General features: G+C 46.2%; 4 protein-coding genes across 7 annotated transcripts; 2 read left to right on the top strand and 2 right to left on the bottom strand.

Annotated features, from left to right (window-relative positions):
• Positions 1–33: 33 nt before the first annotated feature.
• Positions 34–7,555, bottom strand: retreg1 (reticulophagy regulator 1). Of its 3 annotated transcripts, none has more exons than XM_087811569.1 (9): positions 7,364–7,555; positions 6,899–7,005; positions 6,807–6,831; positions 2,033–2,135; positions 1,872–1,956; positions 937–1,059; positions 805–875; positions 575–698; positions 34–495 (listed from the first exon to the last, which is right to left on the bottom strand). In XM_087811569.1, exons 1-9 carry the CDS (start codon positions 7,537–7,539, stop codon positions 41–43), a joined length of 1,269 nt encoding a protein of 422 aa, XP_087667695.1. In that variant the 5' UTR covers positions 7,540–7,555; the 3' UTR covers positions 34–40. The 3 variants fall into 3 exon arrangements, with proteins under 3 accessions (XP_087667695.1, XP_087667696.1, XP_087667697.1); XM_087811570.1 differs by having other exon boundaries at positions 7,299–7,405; XM_087811571.1 differs by lacking the exons at positions 6,807–6,831; positions 6,899–7,005; positions 7,364–7,555 and adding an exon at positions 4,095–4,384.
• Positions 7,556–8,813: 1,258 nt separating this feature from the next.
• Positions 8,814–9,569, top strand: rnf182 (ring finger protein 182). Its single transcript, XM_087810361.1, has one exon. The coding sequence runs from the start codon at positions 8,814–8,816 to the stop codon at positions 9,567–9,569; it is 756 nt and encodes a 251-aa protein (XP_087666487.1).
• A 1,231-nt stretch (positions 9,570–10,800) lies between these two features.
• Positions 10,801–17,196, top strand: ranbp9 (RAN binding protein 9). 2 transcript variants are annotated; one of them, XM_087811568.1, is made up of 14 exons: positions 10,801–11,381; positions 13,653–13,764; positions 13,842–13,894; positions 14,104–14,271; positions 14,475–14,497; positions 14,581–14,765; positions 14,905–15,017; positions 15,108–15,216; positions 15,464–15,618; positions 15,727–15,865; positions 16,069–16,181; positions 16,246–16,397; positions 16,458–16,569; positions 16,641–17,196. In XM_087811568.1, the coding sequence occupies exons 1-14, from the start codon at positions 11,165–11,167 to the stop codon at positions 16,769–16,771; spliced, it is 1,782 nt and encodes a 593-aa protein (XP_087667694.1). In that variant the 5' UTR covers positions 10,801–11,164; the 3' UTR covers positions 16,772–17,196. The 2 variants fall into 2 exon arrangements, with proteins under 2 accessions (XP_087667694.1, XP_087667692.1); XM_087811566.1 differs by having other exon boundaries at positions 16,243–16,397.
• A 92-nt stretch (positions 17,197–17,288) lies between these two features.
• On the bottom strand, positions 17,289–18,868 carry nol7 (nucleolar protein 7). The gene is made up of 8 exons (XM_087811576.1): positions 18,607–18,868; positions 18,475–18,535; positions 18,336–18,391; positions 18,024–18,046; positions 17,897–17,951; positions 17,699–17,820; positions 17,506–17,583; positions 17,289–17,433 (listed from the first exon to the last, which is right to left on the bottom strand). Exons 1-8 carry the CDS (start codon positions 18,783–18,785, stop codon positions 17,369–17,371), a joined length of 639 nt encoding a protein of 212 aa, XP_087667702.1. The 5' UTR covers positions 18,786–18,868; the 3' UTR covers positions 17,289–17,368.
• Between the last annotated feature and the right edge of the window lie 29 nt (positions 18,869–18,897).

The following is an 18,897-nucleotide window of genomic DNA, read 5'->3' as shown; positions in this document are numbered from 1 at the left end:
TGAATTAAAAAAGCTATTTACAGGCGTGACCTCGCTGACCTCATTTGCGTCTCAGTAATTTGGAGAAAAATCCAACAGGTGGCGCTGCTGCGGTCTCTATTGGAGCCTCCGCTGCTGGGGGCGCGGGGCTGACCCCTTCATCGTCCAGCTGTTCCAGCTCCGACTGATCCAGCAACTCAAAGTCCTCCACCTCGCTGTCGGAGTCTTCGGGCACACCCCTGTCCCAGCTAGTCAGGGTCAGGCCGACGGCTGCCTCGATTTGGTCCTGCATGGCGGCGGCGACGGCGGCTGTGATGACGTCCCCGGCCAGCTTGTTGACCAGCGCCAGAGGTTGTTCGGCAGATTGTCCTTCGCTCGGGGGAGGTCGGGTGGCTTTGGTTCTGGTCCGGGTCTGCGGGAGACTGAACTCGTCGTCTTCGCCGTTGGTCGACGCTCCGTTGTCCAGCGAGGGGAACTCGGCGAGACCGCCGGTGAAGACTTCCTCGCGGTCCAGATCTGTGGGCGCAAACAGACCACGTTTAAGGTCAAAAGGGAACTGGATGAGCCAGTCCTGAGGTCAAGTGACTTATTCTACCTTCGGAATTCTCCGTCTGAGGCGTGTAACCCTCTGACAAGTTGAAGGTTCCGTTGTCGGTCCACGTCACGTCCGAGACTTCTGTGTCTGACACCGACATCTCCTTAAGACCCGACGGGTCGAGCTGCAGGGTGGAGGAAGTATATCAGTAAAAGAGGAACAGTTCCACTCCCAGCCTCCAGGGGAGCTCTCACTCGGAGAAGCCGTTAAAGAGTCTCGGGTCAGCTCACCTTTGGGAACATGGAGGAGAGATCTGATTCGATTCCATCCGTGTCGGTCCGAGTCCGTGCGAGTCGTCTCTCTGAAGAACACAAGAAGAAGTCAAGAGCTCATAGTCGTCTGGAGACACTCGTGAGACTCACCTCGATGTTCCTTCACTTTCACCAACAGATCTCCGAGTCCGAAGTCCAGTTTGAGCAGCGCCGGCCTGATCCACTGACCCACATCCTGACTTGAGACCAGCGGCCAGAAGAAGAGGCCGAGCACTGCCAGGACCAGACACATCGTTATTTCGTGTCCCGGTGCCAAGTCAGCAACACATCATTTAGTGGGCTGCAGTTTCACTTTCATCCATGGGGGCGCTGTTGCGCTTATTAAGGGTCAATTAACTACTTTCTTTATGGAAGTATATCGGTGCCATTAGAATGTCGAACGAATTAATTTAATATTTCAAATGTTAAAATGATGAAATGTTGGGTTTTAAAGCATCGATTTTTTGTTCTACTCAATAATTTGTGTATTAAAAGGGTGAGTTTTATTTTTTAAATAATTTAATAAATGAATTAATTTTTTACACAGTTTGAGATTCTTATTCCAATAATTAAAAAAATAAATGTTCTAAATTCAATTTTCTTTTTTAATTCGTAGCCTTTAAAAGTGTTTTTGGTATCGTCTGCTGTCCCTTTTATACCAACATTTTATATTGAATTGAAAAGGCTACTAATTCAACAATATTGGATTTTAAAAATGTATTCTTGAATTATTGGAATTACAATATAAAATCCCATGTGTAAAAAAAAAATGCATTCATTTTGAAAATATTCTAATCGTATGTATAAAAAAATCTGAAATAAATCTGAAATTAATTTCAAACCTTTCAATAAAGCAATTATTGAATTCATTTCTAAAAAATAATCCAATATTTAAAAAAAAAAAAGAAATTAGGTTTTTCTACACAAAGTTAAATTCTATTATTTAATATTCTAATGGCTCTGGCATACTGCCATATTTCTTCTAGTTTAAGGTCATCATAGTTCTGAAGTTATACTATCGCCCCCTGGTGGACGAAAAAACCTACCAAGTAAGTAGGAGAGAACGATTCCTGGAATGTGGCGCCCAACGACAGCGAGGAAGGAGCAGATGCTGCAGACCAGCAGACAGAACTGAGGGAGACACGAGACCCCAGGACCGTCATCGACTCGCTCCAACGACTCGTGTGTGTCGAGTCACTCGGCTCACCTTTCCCGGGTTTTGCTGTTTGAACGTCGAGGTCTCCTTCAGGAGCAGCCGGAGCGAGTCTCCGAGCTGAAGTCCTGGTCCGGAGTTTTGCATCATCTCGCAGCTGAGGAGAAATAAAATCTGGAGTTAAACACAAAGTCTAGAGTCAAGTGAGGAGTTTTCGTCAAGAGTCCACGAGGCCCCTCTGTGTAATCCACACCACGGGGCCCCCTGTATGTCCCCCCTATACCTCCATGTGTAAGTCGGGGGGGACGCGAGTCGCGGGCAGATTTTGGGGGGTCTCTTCTGAGAAGGTCATGGATATGCGACGTCAGAGTCTCATGATCCTCTCGAGTCAAGTGAGGAGCTGAAAGAGTCGATGACGTGACTGTCGTGACTCGTATATCAATATGACTCGTTGAAAACATCTTCATGTCACATGAGGTGGAACGTCATGGAAGAGAATCAGTGTCATCATAATATTGAATGGTTACATTTATTATTTAAAATGTTAAAACTAAAAAGCAACCAAAGTATTTTTTAAATAATTTAATTCAATCATTTCTATATTTAAATGTTGTAACAGTTATTAATTCGATTTTCTTTAAGTTAATTAATTACATTTTTACACATAGAGTTTAACTAATTTATTCAAATAATTCAAAAATACATTTTCCAAAGTGAATCTTTTTTAATTTGTAGCCTTTTAAATTCAATATAATAATAGTGCAACCAGACATTACCAAAAGAGTACAGAGCTACTTGATATAGCTTTCAGCCAATCATGCGACCCGCAGGCGATCATGTGATGATGAAGAAGCACATGACGATGTTTATTGAATTAAAAAAAATAAAAATCTAAGTTTAAAAGAAAAAAACAATATATATATATATATATATATTGTAATGTTCGGAAATTAAAAACTAAAATTAGGAAGCAAATAAATTCTCATTAGAATATCAAATTCTATTTTTAAAGAATAATAAATTAATTTAATTTGTAATTATTCAAACTGTCTATTTCAATTCAATGAACGCAAGCTTAAATATAGACATTATTGAACTAAATAAATAAATAATAATAATTTAATGCTTAACAAACATCTATAAAAAAAAGTTTCAACATTCAAAATGTAAAATTCAACCTTCCGTCACTGATTTACTTCCACGGGACTCAAACCCACAACCAAGTCTATACAATCTCTGAACAGCATCTAACTAGCGTTGTTGTGCTAATGGCTACATTGAGAAACCATCATGATCATGTGACCTCAGTGGCCCTTGTTTGCTTCCTGTCCAAGCGAAGGCCCCTTGTGTAATTGTGGCGACGACAAAGGTGTTGATATCTTGTTCAAAAACATGGGTTGGCAGGTCGTTGACTCGGAGGCTTAAGTGACCCCAAGAACTCCCGCCGGTGTCGGTCCGGGGGTTGGGGGGGGGGGGGGCTCCGGGGGGTCTGGGAGTTTTGCAATCCTGCCGCCTGTCAGAGTTTCCGGGTCCATTCCTGACATTGTGCTGGTCTATTTTTACCTGCGCCTCTTGTTAGCGGCTCACACTCGTGTTGTTCCGCGGGTGACATGGAGACACGAGTCGACAGCTGACTCGCTGACACAGCACCCCGCAACCTGATCTTCTCCGGGGGCAGATTCTCGGGACCGTCTCGTGTTGATGTCTTCAAGTCACATGACTTCCTTCCGCGAAAGTCCCATCCTGAGGTCACGTGATCAGGTTACCAACGATAAACATATTTCTTAACGTAGCCATTAGCACGCCGATGCTGTCTAGCTAGCTGCTGCTAACTGAAGAACCAGATTGACCACATGAGGTCCAGGTCATGAGAAGAATGGAGGAGTCCACAGGGAAGATCCAGGATCATGACTGAAGACCTTCCAAATTAGCCACCTTCATAACAGGACCAGGACCCGTCTGGACCAGGACCACGTCAGCCCGGTCGTGGACCATTGTGTCTCAGGAAGTGGCTCCGCTGAAGATGAGGACTCAGCAGAACTTGGCAGACCGACAGGTGTATCAAAGGAGTTCTGATGGTTCTGACCCATAACCTCTTGATCATCTCAGTGTTTACCTGTCGTAGCTCTCGCCCTCAGCGGACATCCAGAGAAGATTCCGAGGTTCCAGATGTGGTCGGAACAAAGACCCGGCAGGAGCGGCAGGACCAGACGTGGGTCGGAGACGAGCGGCTTGTGTTTATCCTCCCTGAGGCTGCGGCGCAGTATTTGACAGAGAGCGGCTCTAAAAATAACCTGCTCGCGCCACGACGTGACGGAGGAGGGTCCAGGGTCGGCACACGCCGGCCGGACTGTCAGTCGGGTCAGAACCGCCTGAACATGGCAACAAGTCCAGAAACCAGATCCTAGTGATGAAATCTGGAGGAAGTATCGACGAGTCATTCCCCTTTCAATTATCCATCCATGTATTAATTTATCTATTCATCCATCTATTCATTCATCCATCCATCTATTCATTCATCCATCCCTCCATCTATTCATTCATCCATCCATCTATTCATTCATCCATCCATCCATCTATTCAATCATCCATCCATCTATTCATTCATCCATCCATCCATCTATTCATTCATCCATCCATCTATCTATTCAATCATCCATCCATCTATTCATTCATCCATCCATCCATCCATCTATTCATTCATCCATCCATCCATCTATTCATTCATCCATCCATCCATCTATTCAATCATCCATCATCTATTCATTCATCCATCCATCTATTCATTCATCCATCCATCCATATATTCAATCATCCATCCATCTATTCATTCATCCATCCATCCATCTATTCATTCATCCATCTATCTATTCAATCATCCATCCATCTATTCATTCATCCATCCATCCATCTATTCATTCATCCATCCATCCATCTATTCAATCATCCATCCATCTATTCATTCATCCATCCATCTATTCATCCATCCATCCATCTATTCAATCATCCATCCATCCATCTATTCATTCATCCATCCATCTATTCATTCATCCATTCATCCATCCATCCATCCGTCCATCTATTCAATCATCCATCCATCTATTCATTCATCCATCCATATATTCAATTGTCCATCCATCCATCTTTATATTCATCACTTCATTCATTCTTCCATACACACATGTATTCATACATCTTTTTATTCATTGTCAATTTATTCATCCACCTCTTCATGTATTCATCCATCATTTATGTATTCATACATCTATTATTTAGTCGTCCATTCTGCATCTGTCCATTTATTTATCCATCAACTATTCAATCATCCATCTATCCATGTATACATAGATAGATAGATGGATAGAACTTTATTGATCTACTCATTCATCCATCCATCTATTCAATCATCCATCCATCTATTCAATCATCCATCCATCATTCATCATTGATTCTTCATCTGTCCATTTTTTCTTTTATCAACTATTTTTCCATCATTTATTCATCCATCCATGTATTCAATTCAATTCTATAAAGCCATCTATCTGCTTAATTTATGTATCTATTTATTTATTATTTTATCTATTAATCTGTCCATTTATCCATCCATCTATTCTTTAATTAATCCATCTACTCAACCAGCTACTCATTTATCCATGTATAATTTATTAATCCATTATCCATTCATCCATGCGTTCATCCATAGTTCATTCTTCTATCTATCCATTCATCAATCTATTCTTTCATCCACTCATCCATCCCTTTTATATCCAGCTATTCAATCAGCTATTAATTCATCCCTCCATTCTGTATTCATCCATCTATTTATCATCCAACCATCTTTTTAATCAGCTATTCATTAACCTATTCTGGAGAAAGTATTGACGAGTTATTCTCCTTTTATTATTGTTATAGTTTTTTTATTGAGGTTATTAAGTTTTGTTTTGTTTGTTTAAGAGCTTGTTTGTTTACTATTCGTTCCTCCATCTACTAATTCATCTATACATCTATAAATTCACCCTTCTATATATTCGATCAGATATTCATTCTTCCGTTTTTTCATCAGTCTCTTCATTTTCAGGGTCTGACCCAGGTCCTCCTCCCAGAGATCACAAACTACCTATTGTTTTTTTTTACTTAATATATAAAAAATGTATGACAACAAAGGGCAAATTTTGGCCATTTTTGGCCCCCGAGCCTCACTACTCAGTGTGTGTGTTGTTGTTATCGTCTTGTCGACCAATCAGAGTGTGTCTTCTGTGACACACCTTCTGTGGCAACATCCCTCACTGCACTGATCTCAGGTTACACAACTCTTGAGATGTTTGTTGTGGGAACAAACTCTGAACTCGACGTCACGCAAGCATTTTTTGTATCACAGCTACACAACACGTACACACACGCACACACGCGTACACACACGTACACACACGTACACACACGTACACACACGTACACACACGTACACACACGTACACACACGTACACAAGTAAGACTTTAATCTGGACCATGATCCGGATGAGAACCTCGTGGCTCCTATCAGGGTTCAGAGACGCAGCTGTCACATTGCAGGTCAGCGGGGGGTCCCCCACCAGGACCCCACACCCTGCCCGAGACTGTCAACAGCAGGTGACAACGACACAATCTAGACCATGACAAAGGACTTAGAGGCTTCAAGCCGCACCTAAACTATTCAAATCCACGTCCCTCACAGAGGCCACAACACACATTAGCAACATCCCACTCCTGACGCCGTGTGTGGCAGTAAAAAGGTGGTCGTGTGACATGGTTTTGTATGTAGTTGGGTCCAGGACTGACACCTGCTCCTACCTGTCGGTTTTTTGGCGCCGGACTCCTGTGGGTCACAGAAGAACCGTCAGAGAAAACAGAATAAAACAGAAGAAAAAAGTCCAGTCCTCTACCTGCAGACCTGGACCTGAGGAGGTCTCTGACGAACACGACCAGAACCAGCAGAACCAGCAGGAGCGGCATGAGAGCGAAGACCCGGAGAGAGCAGTGGGACGTCAGCCTGTGGGTAGAAGGAAGTCCAGTCACAATTGGGGAGCTAAAGTGTTGAGCTACGCTCCGAGTCTCTCCTGAATGACAAGGCTGCATCGATCAATGCAGTAGCTACATCGCGCCGCTAGATGGAGACCCTGAGACAGTTGTTATTGACAAACTATTGGCGTCAAAACCGGGTCAGAACCAGGCTGGTGAGACTTTTGGTTGTTGGGTCAGAGACTCTGAAGGTCATGCACTGTCTAACCTCCACCAATACACCAGTTTGAAAGTGCAATTAAAGTGACGTCACCGCGATATAACCTGCGCTCAGAGATTCCCTGCGTCATGCTGCCGCGTCTGCCGCGTCTACCGCGTCTGCCGCTCACCACAGTGCCGCGCCAACGGCAGCGGCAGCGGCTGAAGTTGAAGTGTGTGTACGCCGGCGGTGGACGAGGTTGTCCCGGCGGCCGGTGGACGTCTCCTCATCCCGGCCAGGGTCGCCCCTTGTCCCGGGAACCACCACTCCCCCGCTCGCAGATCCAGCATCAGGGTTCGCCTTCATCGGGACCGGTGCCGCTGCCGCCCAGTAGACTGATGTCCAAGTTAGCGTTAATGGACTGACATAAACTTCCGGCTAGTGGTTTTCAGAATAAAGAAAATGTTTTTTTATTGTCTCCGCATGGCCCCTCCAAGACTCCAAGGTTGCTACAGAAAGGCAAGTTAAATTCAAGACGTTTAAAGGCATTTAATACCATCTGCGATTCAACTTAAGTACGACTCAATAAACCACATTTATTTTTTTTAACACAAAAATAAAAGACATTAAGTGAGTAAGTAAGTAAGTAATTATTATTTTGAAAGCGCCCAGTGTCACAAAGCGCTTAAACAATCAAAACAATACACAGTTAAAATATACACTTTAAAAGGTCGAGTCAACATAGAGACAAACACAGCAGCCCCAAGAAAGTTAATAAAAAGCACAAATAAAAAAGTCTACAGATGTTTCTTGAAGGAGTCAGTAGATCATCAAACACAGAGGAAGATGAAGATCGTTCCAAAGCTTAGGAGCAACAGCCTGGAAGGATTTCTCTCCTCCGACAATTTTAACCGAAGTGTTTTTTTGTTTTAAAAAAATATATAAAACAAACCTTTTGGAAGAGTGAAAAACTTTCATTTTTAATTTTGTATGTTTATATCTCCAATGTTTAAGACAAAATAACAATATTAAAACCCAAAATTATTATAAATAAATAAATGTAAATAAATATTTAGAAATATGAAACAAAAGTAAACTGTGCTCAACATTTTTAAGTATTTCAAAAAAATTGATTGATGATAATATATTAATACTTAAGGCCTCATTTTTAGATTCATTAATTTAAAGCCTTTTAAGACCTTATAAGGATGCGCAGGAACTCTGTGTGTTTGTGTGTGCGTTTGTGTGTGTGTTTGTGTGTGCGTTTGCTTGTGCGTGTTTGTGCATGTATGTTTCATCCACTAATTGGACGGAGTTTGACTGAGCAACAAAAGAAGGTTCCAGCTCTGGTCTGTACAGACTCTGCTTTGTTCCCACTTGTTTGTTCGCTCGTGTTAGTTCATAGTCTCTCCACACGTCACAAATTTTTTTGTGGTCCTGAATGAAAGTTCGTTTCACCAACTGCAGGCGAGATACTGAGACCAGAACTTTTGAGGGGCTTCCTGCCTCATCTCTCTCACACACACACACACAATGAGCACTGAAGCTCCACAGAAGCCGCTTGTCTGTGGGGCTCCTGCCAAGCGGACTGGATCGGAGGTTCACTGGCCTGCTGTGCCTGCGGAGGCCGGACCGGGTCCATGGACCAGAGGATGACGGAGAACCGTGACAGCCGCGTGGAGGATCTGGAGTGTAAGATCTGCTACTACCCCTACACCCTGGGGAGTCGAAGACCAAAGGTCCTGGACTGCTGCCACCGCCTGTGCAGCAAGTGTCTGTCCAAGATCTTGGACCTGGTGGAGCCTCCTGCCCACCATGTGGTGTGCCCGTTCTGCCGCTTCAGCACCAGCCTGTCAGGGGAGGCCTTGGACGGTTTGCCCGAGGACTGTAACTTGCTGGCGGTGCTGGGCCTCAGGAACCAGAGGAGCCTCCACCAGGAGCCCACAGAGCTTCTCTTGAGCCCCAGACGCCTGAGCTCGTTGATGGTGAGTCCGCCAGTGACGCCCCCCACCCCTTACTCCTCCATTCGCAGCTCGCCTAACTTCGTGGTCATCACCATCATGGAGCCTCCTCCGCCCTCCGCCCAGGCCTACCGGCCTCACGCCGCTCGGTACCGCTCCTCCAGTCTGGACTCCATGGCGTCCGTCACACGCAGGTGGACGGTATGGAACTGCGCCGCCCTCCTTTGCCAGATTTCGGCGCGGGCTCTGGTGTGGGCGCTCGGGCTTCTGTACTTCAGCTCGCTGCCAATGGGGGTCTACCTCCTGATCATGCAGAGGACCACCATCGGGGTCCTGCTAGTGAGTCTGGTCCCCACCAGCCTGGTCGTCGTCATGGTCTACGGGATCTGCCAGTGTCTCTTCCAGGAGTTCTGGGAGTGTGTGCCTCCCAGATGAGATCCGGGAAAGACCAGAAGTAGAGTGCTTCGCGAACCTGCAGCTCAATGATGGGCCGAGCTCTTTCTGATACTTCTACTGCTGCATCTGGAGAACCTTGAGGTCTACATCGTCCCCTCCAGAGGACACAGAGAGGAAAGATCTCTTCGACCTGCTCTGGTCTTCACCAGATGAGATTCTGAGGAATGGCAGACGAGTGGACAGTAGAAACATCAGCCCCCCTAGAGCAGACATAGGAAACATGCGGCCCTTTGACTGTATTTATGTGGCCCTCAAGATGTCAGAGTAGAACTTGTAGAAACTGTTTACAAAAGTGACAGCTAACAATTTTATTTTGTATTTATTATTGTATTGACTCTAAATACAACTTGCTTAAGTCCTTTGTTTATGACTTGTTCCTTGTTTTCTGTTGTCCTTTCGATGAGTATATATTTTAGGTTTATAAATGTTATCATAGTAAGGTACATTTAATGGCATTTTCTGTTTGTTTTTTAATCATATTTTGGCTCCCCATTTATATTTGCATTAGGCATTTGTCTTAAAAATGATATCCTTAAATTGTGTTGCTAATTTCCTGATCATATTCTTCATGCGTAAATCACCACACCCCGGAACTCAAAAGCTCCAGCTGAGAGGCCCTGATCCTCATCCTGCTCATCATTTCCTTCCTCACGTGTTTGACCTACTCCAGCCACGTAAACTAACTTCCCTACGTCACTGTGATAATCCGAGTTGGATGAAGAAGAGCTAAAGCTGACATGTGACTCGGGCCTCTACACCGGTTCTTTCCAACCACTGGTCCAGGGGCCGGTACTGGTCATTTTTACCAGGCGGCAACTAAAGAAAATATTTAGATTAATATAATTTCTGCTCTATTAATTGTTACTTTCTGAAATGTTTTTTGTTTTGAAAAAGGGTCGCATTTCCTCTGAAGTCACATTAACAGGTCAAGATGCTTATTTCGTTTAATTCAAAAATAAAATGAACCTGGAAATTTGTGGAAAAAATGAATCAGAAACAAACTATGGTCATTTTTACTGCTTTTGTTTTGATCGTAAATATAAAAGACAACTGGTCCATGATGCAAAAAAGGTTGATCGTCACTTATATTTCACCATATTATTTATCTAAGGATTATTAGTTAAAGTAATTTGTCATTTTGTTGTTTATATCCAACTGTTTACTCCTCCGTCATAGAGTTGAACGGAGCCGCTCTCAGCCAATCACATCCTCGCATCTCGCTCCGACAACAAACAAAGACGAAGCTAGCCGAGCTCTTCTCCGCTCCTCGCCCGTCCACTCGAGCGCTCCTCGCCCGTGCTAGTGCCTCGTTCAACTCGCTGACCCGTGTCTTCTGAACCAGTTCGTCACAAACCCCCCGCCACAAACAAGTGTTCCTGGGTCGGTGTCAGTCGATGTCAGTGTCGCTCGACTGAACGGCGGCCGAGCTAAAAAACCGCGTTAGCCTGGTTAGCATCTCGGGCTAACCCTCCGTGTTCCCCTCTGAACTTGTCTTGACACCAGCGGTCCTGGTAGAGACGGTGACTCTGGCTTGTTATTGATACAAGCCATCTTTTTTTTTTCCCCCCAACACCATGTCCGGACAGTCCTCTGGCTGCGGCTTCCTCATGTCGGTGGTGGTCCACGGAGACTCGACGCTCAACGAGCAGGAGAAGGAGCTCAGCCAGCGGCTGCGGAGACTCTACCCGGCCGTCAACGAAACGGAGACCCCGCTCCCTCGCTCGTGGAGCCCGAAAGACAAGTTCAGCTACATCGGTCTGTCCCAGAACAACCTCCGCGTACATTATAAAGGTATGACACCGACTCCCGAGGTACTTTTCCCACTTTTTACAGCCCGCTAGCTCCGTTAGCCGTCGAGCTAAAAACAAAACGGGGCTAAGCTAACATGCTAACGTGCTAACAGCCCAGCAACAACAAGAGGACATCTTGAACACGGCCAGCTGGCGAGCTCGTCCGGCCGTCGGGACCGGCCCAGTGGATCCGTTGGCTTCTCCGAGTCATCGAAAAACCATCTGATAAAAACGACGACGACGAGTCAAGTTGTCAAGACAACACAACATCTCATTGTCTTTACGATGCGTCGTTAAAACACTGTTTGCTCAAAATGACTTGTTTTTTTAGACGCAGAACTCGATGCCCCTTGAACTTCTGCGAGTGTGTGTGACATGACGAATACAATAACGGGGTTCAAGTGACGTGTCGCATCGGCTATGATGTGCCTTATAGAGCTGCAGAACCGTTATAGTTGAACTGGTAATCTGATAGGCTGCTAGGTTGTTTGGATCCAGGCCTTCAGGACAAGAAGTGGTTCTGGAATGTTGGGAACGGTTTGGGTGTCATGGGTGTTCCGATTGTTTTACACTCACACATATTGTGTTTATCAATCCTGGTCACTGATGAGGGATTAATAAAGTTTATTCCATCTATATACTTTCACTCCGTTCGATTTGGATGTATACATAAAAACACAATCTACATTTTTAATTTATCAAAAGACTTGACTCAATCGAGTTTTCAGTCCCAAATTGTGATTCTCCAGGACAGTTTCTGTTTGTCCCCTACTGGCACTGCTTCATCGCTAACAATGAAACTATTCATTCATGCATGTCGGATCCAGAGGACCCTCTTCACATTGATTAAATCACAATTGATTAGCTTTGTAGTCGTGTTTATTCTACAGGTTCTTGAGATCTTCTTATAATCCTCCAACACTTATCTAAGGTTAAGGTCGCAGGGGCAGCAACCAGTCAGCTGTTCCTCACCTCAGAAAATCCATCCAATTCTCCTGGGAGAAAACGGAGGTGTTTCAGGGTAAAGCAGGTGACGTAGTGTCTACAACCTGGGTCTGCCCTGAGGTCTCCTCCCTTTTGGTCATGCATGAAACCCCTCCCCAGGGAGTCGTCCTGCCCAAGCCACCTAAACCAGCTTCTCTTCATGTAGAGAAGTAGCATTTATATTATTCTTAACCCCTGAATGACAGCAGTCCTCTGTTTCTTGCTCATGGAGACTGAGAATAGTCTTTCAGGTCTCTTGTATCTGTGATTTTTGGGCCACAAAGTCTCCTGCTCAATCATTTCCTCACTTGTGAACAAAACCACAAGATATTAAACATCCCCTCTGATCACGAATTGCCGCTACAAATTTAGCCACTTCTGATCCTGGAGAGTTGTTGAATTTTCTCTTAAGGACACAAAAGGATGATTAAATAAAATAAATGTTGTTTTCAGTGTAATACAGTTAAATGATGTTCAGGACAGGTGTGTTCAAAGTAATGGTCCCCATTTGAGTCCGTTTCGGTGGTACTGTCGGGTGTGCTAAACGATGACAACGATACGTCAAAGATGAAGTCTATATAGAACAGGGCTGACTTACTAACAGGCCGTATCAAAGTCTCTGTATAATTGTTAACATCCAGAATCTTGGTTACTTATTTTAAACACTGTCAATACAGATAGATCGATAGATAAATACTTAATTGGTAAATCCATCCATACAAATATTCATAAATACATGTAAAACAATTGAATAAATACAAACAAAACAGGAAAATAAATGGATACTTTTGCGGTTACTACAAAAAAATGTATTTAAGTAAAAGTGCATGTTAAGAAAGTGACTTCGCTGACCAGATATGGCCCCCGGGCCATGAGTTTGTTGTGTGATGTAGAAGAACCTGCTCTCCAGGGTTTGCATCAGTGAAGCCCTTCAGGTTCAGACACACTTGTTCCAGCCTCTGTGACGCATCTGGGTAGTTTTCTTTTCTCCATTAGTTAGCTTGATGGTTCCTATGGTGCGTAAATATTTGATGTCTACGGAGCTGACATGTTTTGGTCGACTCTCCCTGTACATGCACAGGTGGTAGAGGGCGCTGTGGTTTACTTCTGCTGGTGGCACAGACTGGCATGAACCTTGTGGATCTGATTATGTAAAAAATACTTTTCTTTCCTCACATTATGCGAGTGAAATATGACATTTCTCAGAACCTGCATTGACCTTTGACTTTGGCATTTTATTCCATTGAAACAAGTTAAATCAGGATTTCATTCACTGTGTCTCCTGCAGGTCATGGAAAAACCCCCAAAGATGCCGCGTCTGTCCGGGCCACTCACCCCATCCCCGCCGCCTGCGGGGTCTACTACTTTGAGGTGAAGATCATCAGTAAAGGACGTGATGGGTAAGAGAAGAGATCGGGTCACTTATGAAGTCGGATCTTCTTCTGAAGACTAACAAGACCCTCTCTCTGTCCCTCAGGTACATGGGCATCGGTCTCTCGGCTCAGGGCGTGAACATGAACCGACTCCCAGGTAAGAGCCACGCCCTGAGGCGGCACTTACAGTTTGATGTGTGACAATGATCGCTGTGTTGTGAAGAAGAACCTGTTCTTTCGAACCTTGATCAGTAGTTTTGGAGCAGAATTCATCTTTACACAAAAATGCACACGTCTGGGAGCTCACGAATACTCTGTTGGTAATCCATCAGTCATATGACGACCAAAACTCTCCGGCATTCACAGGTTGGGACAAGCACTCGTATGGTTACCATGGCGACGACGGGCACTCCTTCTGCTCGTCCGGCACCGGACAACCGTACGGACCCACGTTTACAACCGGCGACGTGATTGGCTGCTGTGTCAACCTTATCAACAACACCTGCTTCTACACCAAGAACGGACACAGCTTAGGTGAGCCACACAACTACACAACTACACAACTACACAACCACACAACTACACAAACAATCAACTAGTGAGAGTTTAAGTTAATTTTCTCACTCTGATTATTCATGTAAATTCTTTAGGCTGTGATCTGGACACACTAATATAACGCACATGCACACAATGAACATCTGTGACCAGTAGTTGACTCTGTATGTTTGTGTTCACAGGAATCGCTTTTACTGATCTTCCAGTAAGTATTGGTTCCTTCTGACCTCTGACCCAGAGGCTCAACGTTATTTGCATCTTCACCCCCTACTTCTCCTTCTTCTACAGCCCAACCTGTACCCGACGGTGGGTCTTCAGACTCCCGGCGAGGTGGTGGACGCCAACTTCGGTCAGCACCCGTTCGTGTTCGACATCGAGGACTACATGCGGGAGTGGAGGACGAAGATTCAGGCTCAGGTCGACCGGTTCCCCATCGGGGAGCGCGAGGGCGAGTGGCAGTCCATGATCCAGAAGTAAGGAAGCTAGTCCTCAAGCGGGGGTCTCGGTCTGGTCCAGTGATCCTGAGATCTCGGAAGGGGAACTGTGACCGAACCAGACTTGTGTCATCATCTCGCGTCACCTCTGACCTCTTCTCTCCGGCGCCCCCTTCAGGATGGTGGCTTCTTATCTGGTGCACCACAGCTACTGCGCCACCGCGGAAGCCTTCGCCAAGTCCACGGACCAGGCCGTGCACGAGGAGCTGGCCTCTATAAAGAACAGACAGAGTGAGTCTGAGAAACAATGATGCAACAATGCAGCACCAGTGCTCGTCGGGGGTTTCATGTCACCCCCCTGCTGTGTTTGTCGCCCTGCAGAGATCCAGAAGCTGGTGTTGTCGGGCAGGATGGGTGAGGCCATCGAGACCACTCAGCAGCTGTACCCCAGCCTCCTGGAGAGGAATCCAGACCTGCTGTTCATGCTCAAGTGAGACGATCCATAGACTTAAATATGCGGTTTAATGTGAAATATTCTTATTCACTCTGTTAATCCTGCAACACCAGAGTCAAGTACTCGACTATACTACAAGTATATCCTCGTTACTACAGTAGGACAGTGAGTCACGTATGTATCGTGAGGCCAGATTCTTCGACGCCACTAATCCGGACAAGCATTTCCTGACCCTAGTCTTGACCCAAATTGCTCTCTGATCTTTTTTTCTGTCCATCTCCAGGGTGAGGCAGTTCATCGAGATGGTGAACGGTACCGACAGTGAGGTCCGGTGTCTCGGGGGCCGCAGTCCCAAGTCACAGGACAGCTACCCGGGCTCTCCACGGACCTTCAGCAGTCCCGGGCACAAAGGCGGGAGCTCCCAGTCCTACCTCACGGGTACACGCCGCAGTCCAGACCCGGTCTCATGTCGTCCTTCTGGGCCACCGGTGGCACCGGTCCAGTTCGGCCAGTCGCAGGATGTCACAAATCTTGTTCTGCTTCCAGGCTTCGACAACAACTGTTGCAACGGCGTGACGACAAACAAGAGCCACGCCTCCTCACCTCACAGTCAAAAGCCCGGCCCCCTGGTCTCTGGTGCAGATGCCAGTCTGAACGGTAGCCACAGCCAGCTCCCCACGTCCAGGTAGAACACACACGGACATGTACACACACATGTACACACACGTACACACACACGTACACACACACGTACACACACACGTACACACACACGTACACACACACGTACACACACACGTACACACACATGTACACACACATGCACACACACATGCACACACACATGTACACACACATGTACACACACGCTGACACTGGTCTCCTCAGTGACGTGGACATGGAGGTGGAACACTTCACCAACGGAGTCTCCGAGTCCTCCAACGGCTTTCTCAATGGCAGCTCCAAACATGCCGAGCTGGACGATTGTGACGCCGACATGGGTGAGTGTGTGTTTGTGTGTGTCTGTAATAGTTTTCACCTCATGACTGCGACCCGCTCCAGCAGAGGTGGAGTCGGTCCAGGCCAAGAGGCAGCTGTGCGGCGGCAGCCAGGCCGCCATCGAGAGGATGATCCACTTCGGCCGAGAGCTGCAGAGCATGAGCGAGCAGCTGCGCCGCGAGTGCGGCAAGAACTCCGCCAACAAGAAGATGCTGAAGGTAAACGACGCGCGGACCGGGTGTCGACGTTTCCCAAGTTGACCTTGTGGTTTCCATCAGGACGCCTTCAGTCTGCTGGCGTACTCGGACCCCTGGAGCAGCCCAGTGGGCTTCCAGCTGGACGCCATCCAGAGAGAGCCGGTGTGCTCCATCCTCAACAGTGCAATATTAGGTACCCTCCCCCACTCCCCTTTAACACATACTGTGATGACCTCTGACCCCACTCTGCCTTCTCTCCCCCAGAGACTCACAACCTGCCCAAGCAGCCCCCCCTCGCCCAGGCCGTGGGTCAGGCCGCCCAGTGCCTTTCCATCATGGCACGGACAGGCAGCGGCTCCTGCGCCTTCGCCTGCGTGGACGATTACCTGCACTAGCACACACTCCTCGTGACCCCCCTCCTCCCCTTCCCAAACATTGACACATGACCCTCAACTGTTCCCCGTTGGCCTCGCCGTCGCCCCCTGCTGCTTCGACTGTTGGACTTCTGGGGGCGGCTCTGGACTTAAGTTGATGTGAAAAAAAGACAGCGAGCAGCATGCCCCCCCCCAACCCCCTCTATTAACTCCCACCCCTGGCAGGTTTGTGTGTGCACGTGGACTCCAGCGTTTTTATCATTTCCTTTTGTTTTCTCATGATGGCGGCCACAAGGGGGCGACGCTGAACTTTTGTTTTTAGGGTTTTCAGGTGATTTCATCGTGCAGATGATTTATAACGATCATAAGAATTATTGTTACCTGCTTACACGTATATTTGTTGAACGCCAGCGAGCTTCACTTCTGAAAATAAAGATCAGATCTCACGCCTGCGCCCCTGTGTTCATGAGCCGGACGCACCGGTCGTGCCTCGCCCACCTTCACGAGGGATCCTTAAACACTTTCTGACGGCATTGGAGAAGTTGAACAGGCTTTTATTTCTTTATCGACAGTAAAAATAATTCAGGGTCAAAGCAGTTCTGGTCCAAGTGGTCGTGGTCAGACCTGCTGCTTGTGCTGCCACCTCTTCTTCACCTTCTCAGACTTGGCCTTGAACTTGGGTGCTGCAACGGTAACATGATCAGTTAAGATCAATACTCTTGCCCACCAGGGGGCGCTGCAGCTGCTTGACTCACCCCAGCTCTTTTTGACAAAGTCCACCGCTGCACTTTTTTTCGTCCCGGTCTTGTTGCTCAGGGAGAGAAGCTCACAACCTGAAGATAAGAACCACAGTGAGGGACGGTTCGACCCGATCCTGACCCACGAGTCCCATCTCGCCACAACTATGGAGCAGACAAGTCTCCGTCTATACGAGTAGACTACACTCACTGGTGATTCTGCGGGTCCCGGGTCCGTATAGTCTGGACTGGATGAAGTCCTCGGCTGTCTTCTGCTGGACAGATGCCAGCGCCTGAACCTTGAGAGTCCGGACTGAGTAGTGTCCCCTCACACTGCAGCGGAGACCACAAGACTCAGCAGGGTAACATGCATGAGGACAGATACAGACAAACTGGGTTCATGACGTACGTTCGAGTCTGGTCTTTCCTCCTGGATTTCTTAATTTCAGCCGCGTCTGTTGGTTCTGAGACACAATTGACACACACTGAGAATAATTGAATTATTGATCATGACGTACATCTGATCAACTAATTACCTTCTGTAGACAAGTCCTCATTCCTAAAGAGAAAATAAAGAAAAAAGTCATGAGTACGCAAAACAATCCATCTTCAAAACATCTAGAAATAATCAACCGATTCACTGGTGTGTATAAGAGTTAAAAATACTCTTTAACCGTTTCCATTACTGTATATTTAAACAACTTGATCACAGGAAATAATACTTGTATCACTGGAATGGTCTTAGGAAATTTCAGATAAATCAGATTTATATCAATTGATCTTTTAAAGTTTACACACGTAACTGCCAAGATGAACACAACATTGACATCTTCACACACACGACTCACATTAGAGGTGAAGAGTCGATCTGGTCCAAAACTTCAGCAGGCAACAGTTTTCTCTTCTGGACACCAAAGTACAAAGAACTTCAGAGTGTGTTTGTGTGTTTATTCACGTGTGTGTGTGTGTGTGTGTGTGTGTCAATACCTTCTGCTCCTGGAACAACTCGTGTCTCCTCCGCCTCTTCTCCTTCAGCTGCTCCTTCTCTCTATAAGAAACAATTTTATTTACGAGTTCTGAACTCAGGGGTTCGGTATCGGTCCAGTGCTCGCCCACTACCTTCGGTTCGACTCCAGCGCCAACTTCACGCTTTCCAACGCTCGGAACTTCGACTCTTCAAACGTCATCTCTTCCGGCGCATCGTCATCGCTGTCTTCGTCCGAAAGCCCCATCATGGCTTGGTTCTGATCCATTCGAGGTAACCCGATTGTTTTTACACGCTGTTGCTTCCTCGCCATGATGCTTCTTCTTCGTCTCTTTCGCCTGTGGATACAGCAGCGCCCCCTGCTGGCGAGACTGTTGATGGCACTTAACTCAACTGTTTTTTCTTTTTAAAAAACTTTATTGAAA

This window comes from Callionymus lyra, chromosome 16, assembly GCF_982586985.1.
Source record: "Callionymus lyra chromosome 16, fCalLyr1.hap1.1, whole genome shotgun sequence".
Lineage (NCBI taxonomy): Eukaryota > Metazoa > Chordata > Actinopteri > Syngnathiformes > Callionymidae > Callionymus > Callionymus lyra.
This window is presented reverse-complemented; position numbering and strand designations above follow the sequence as displayed.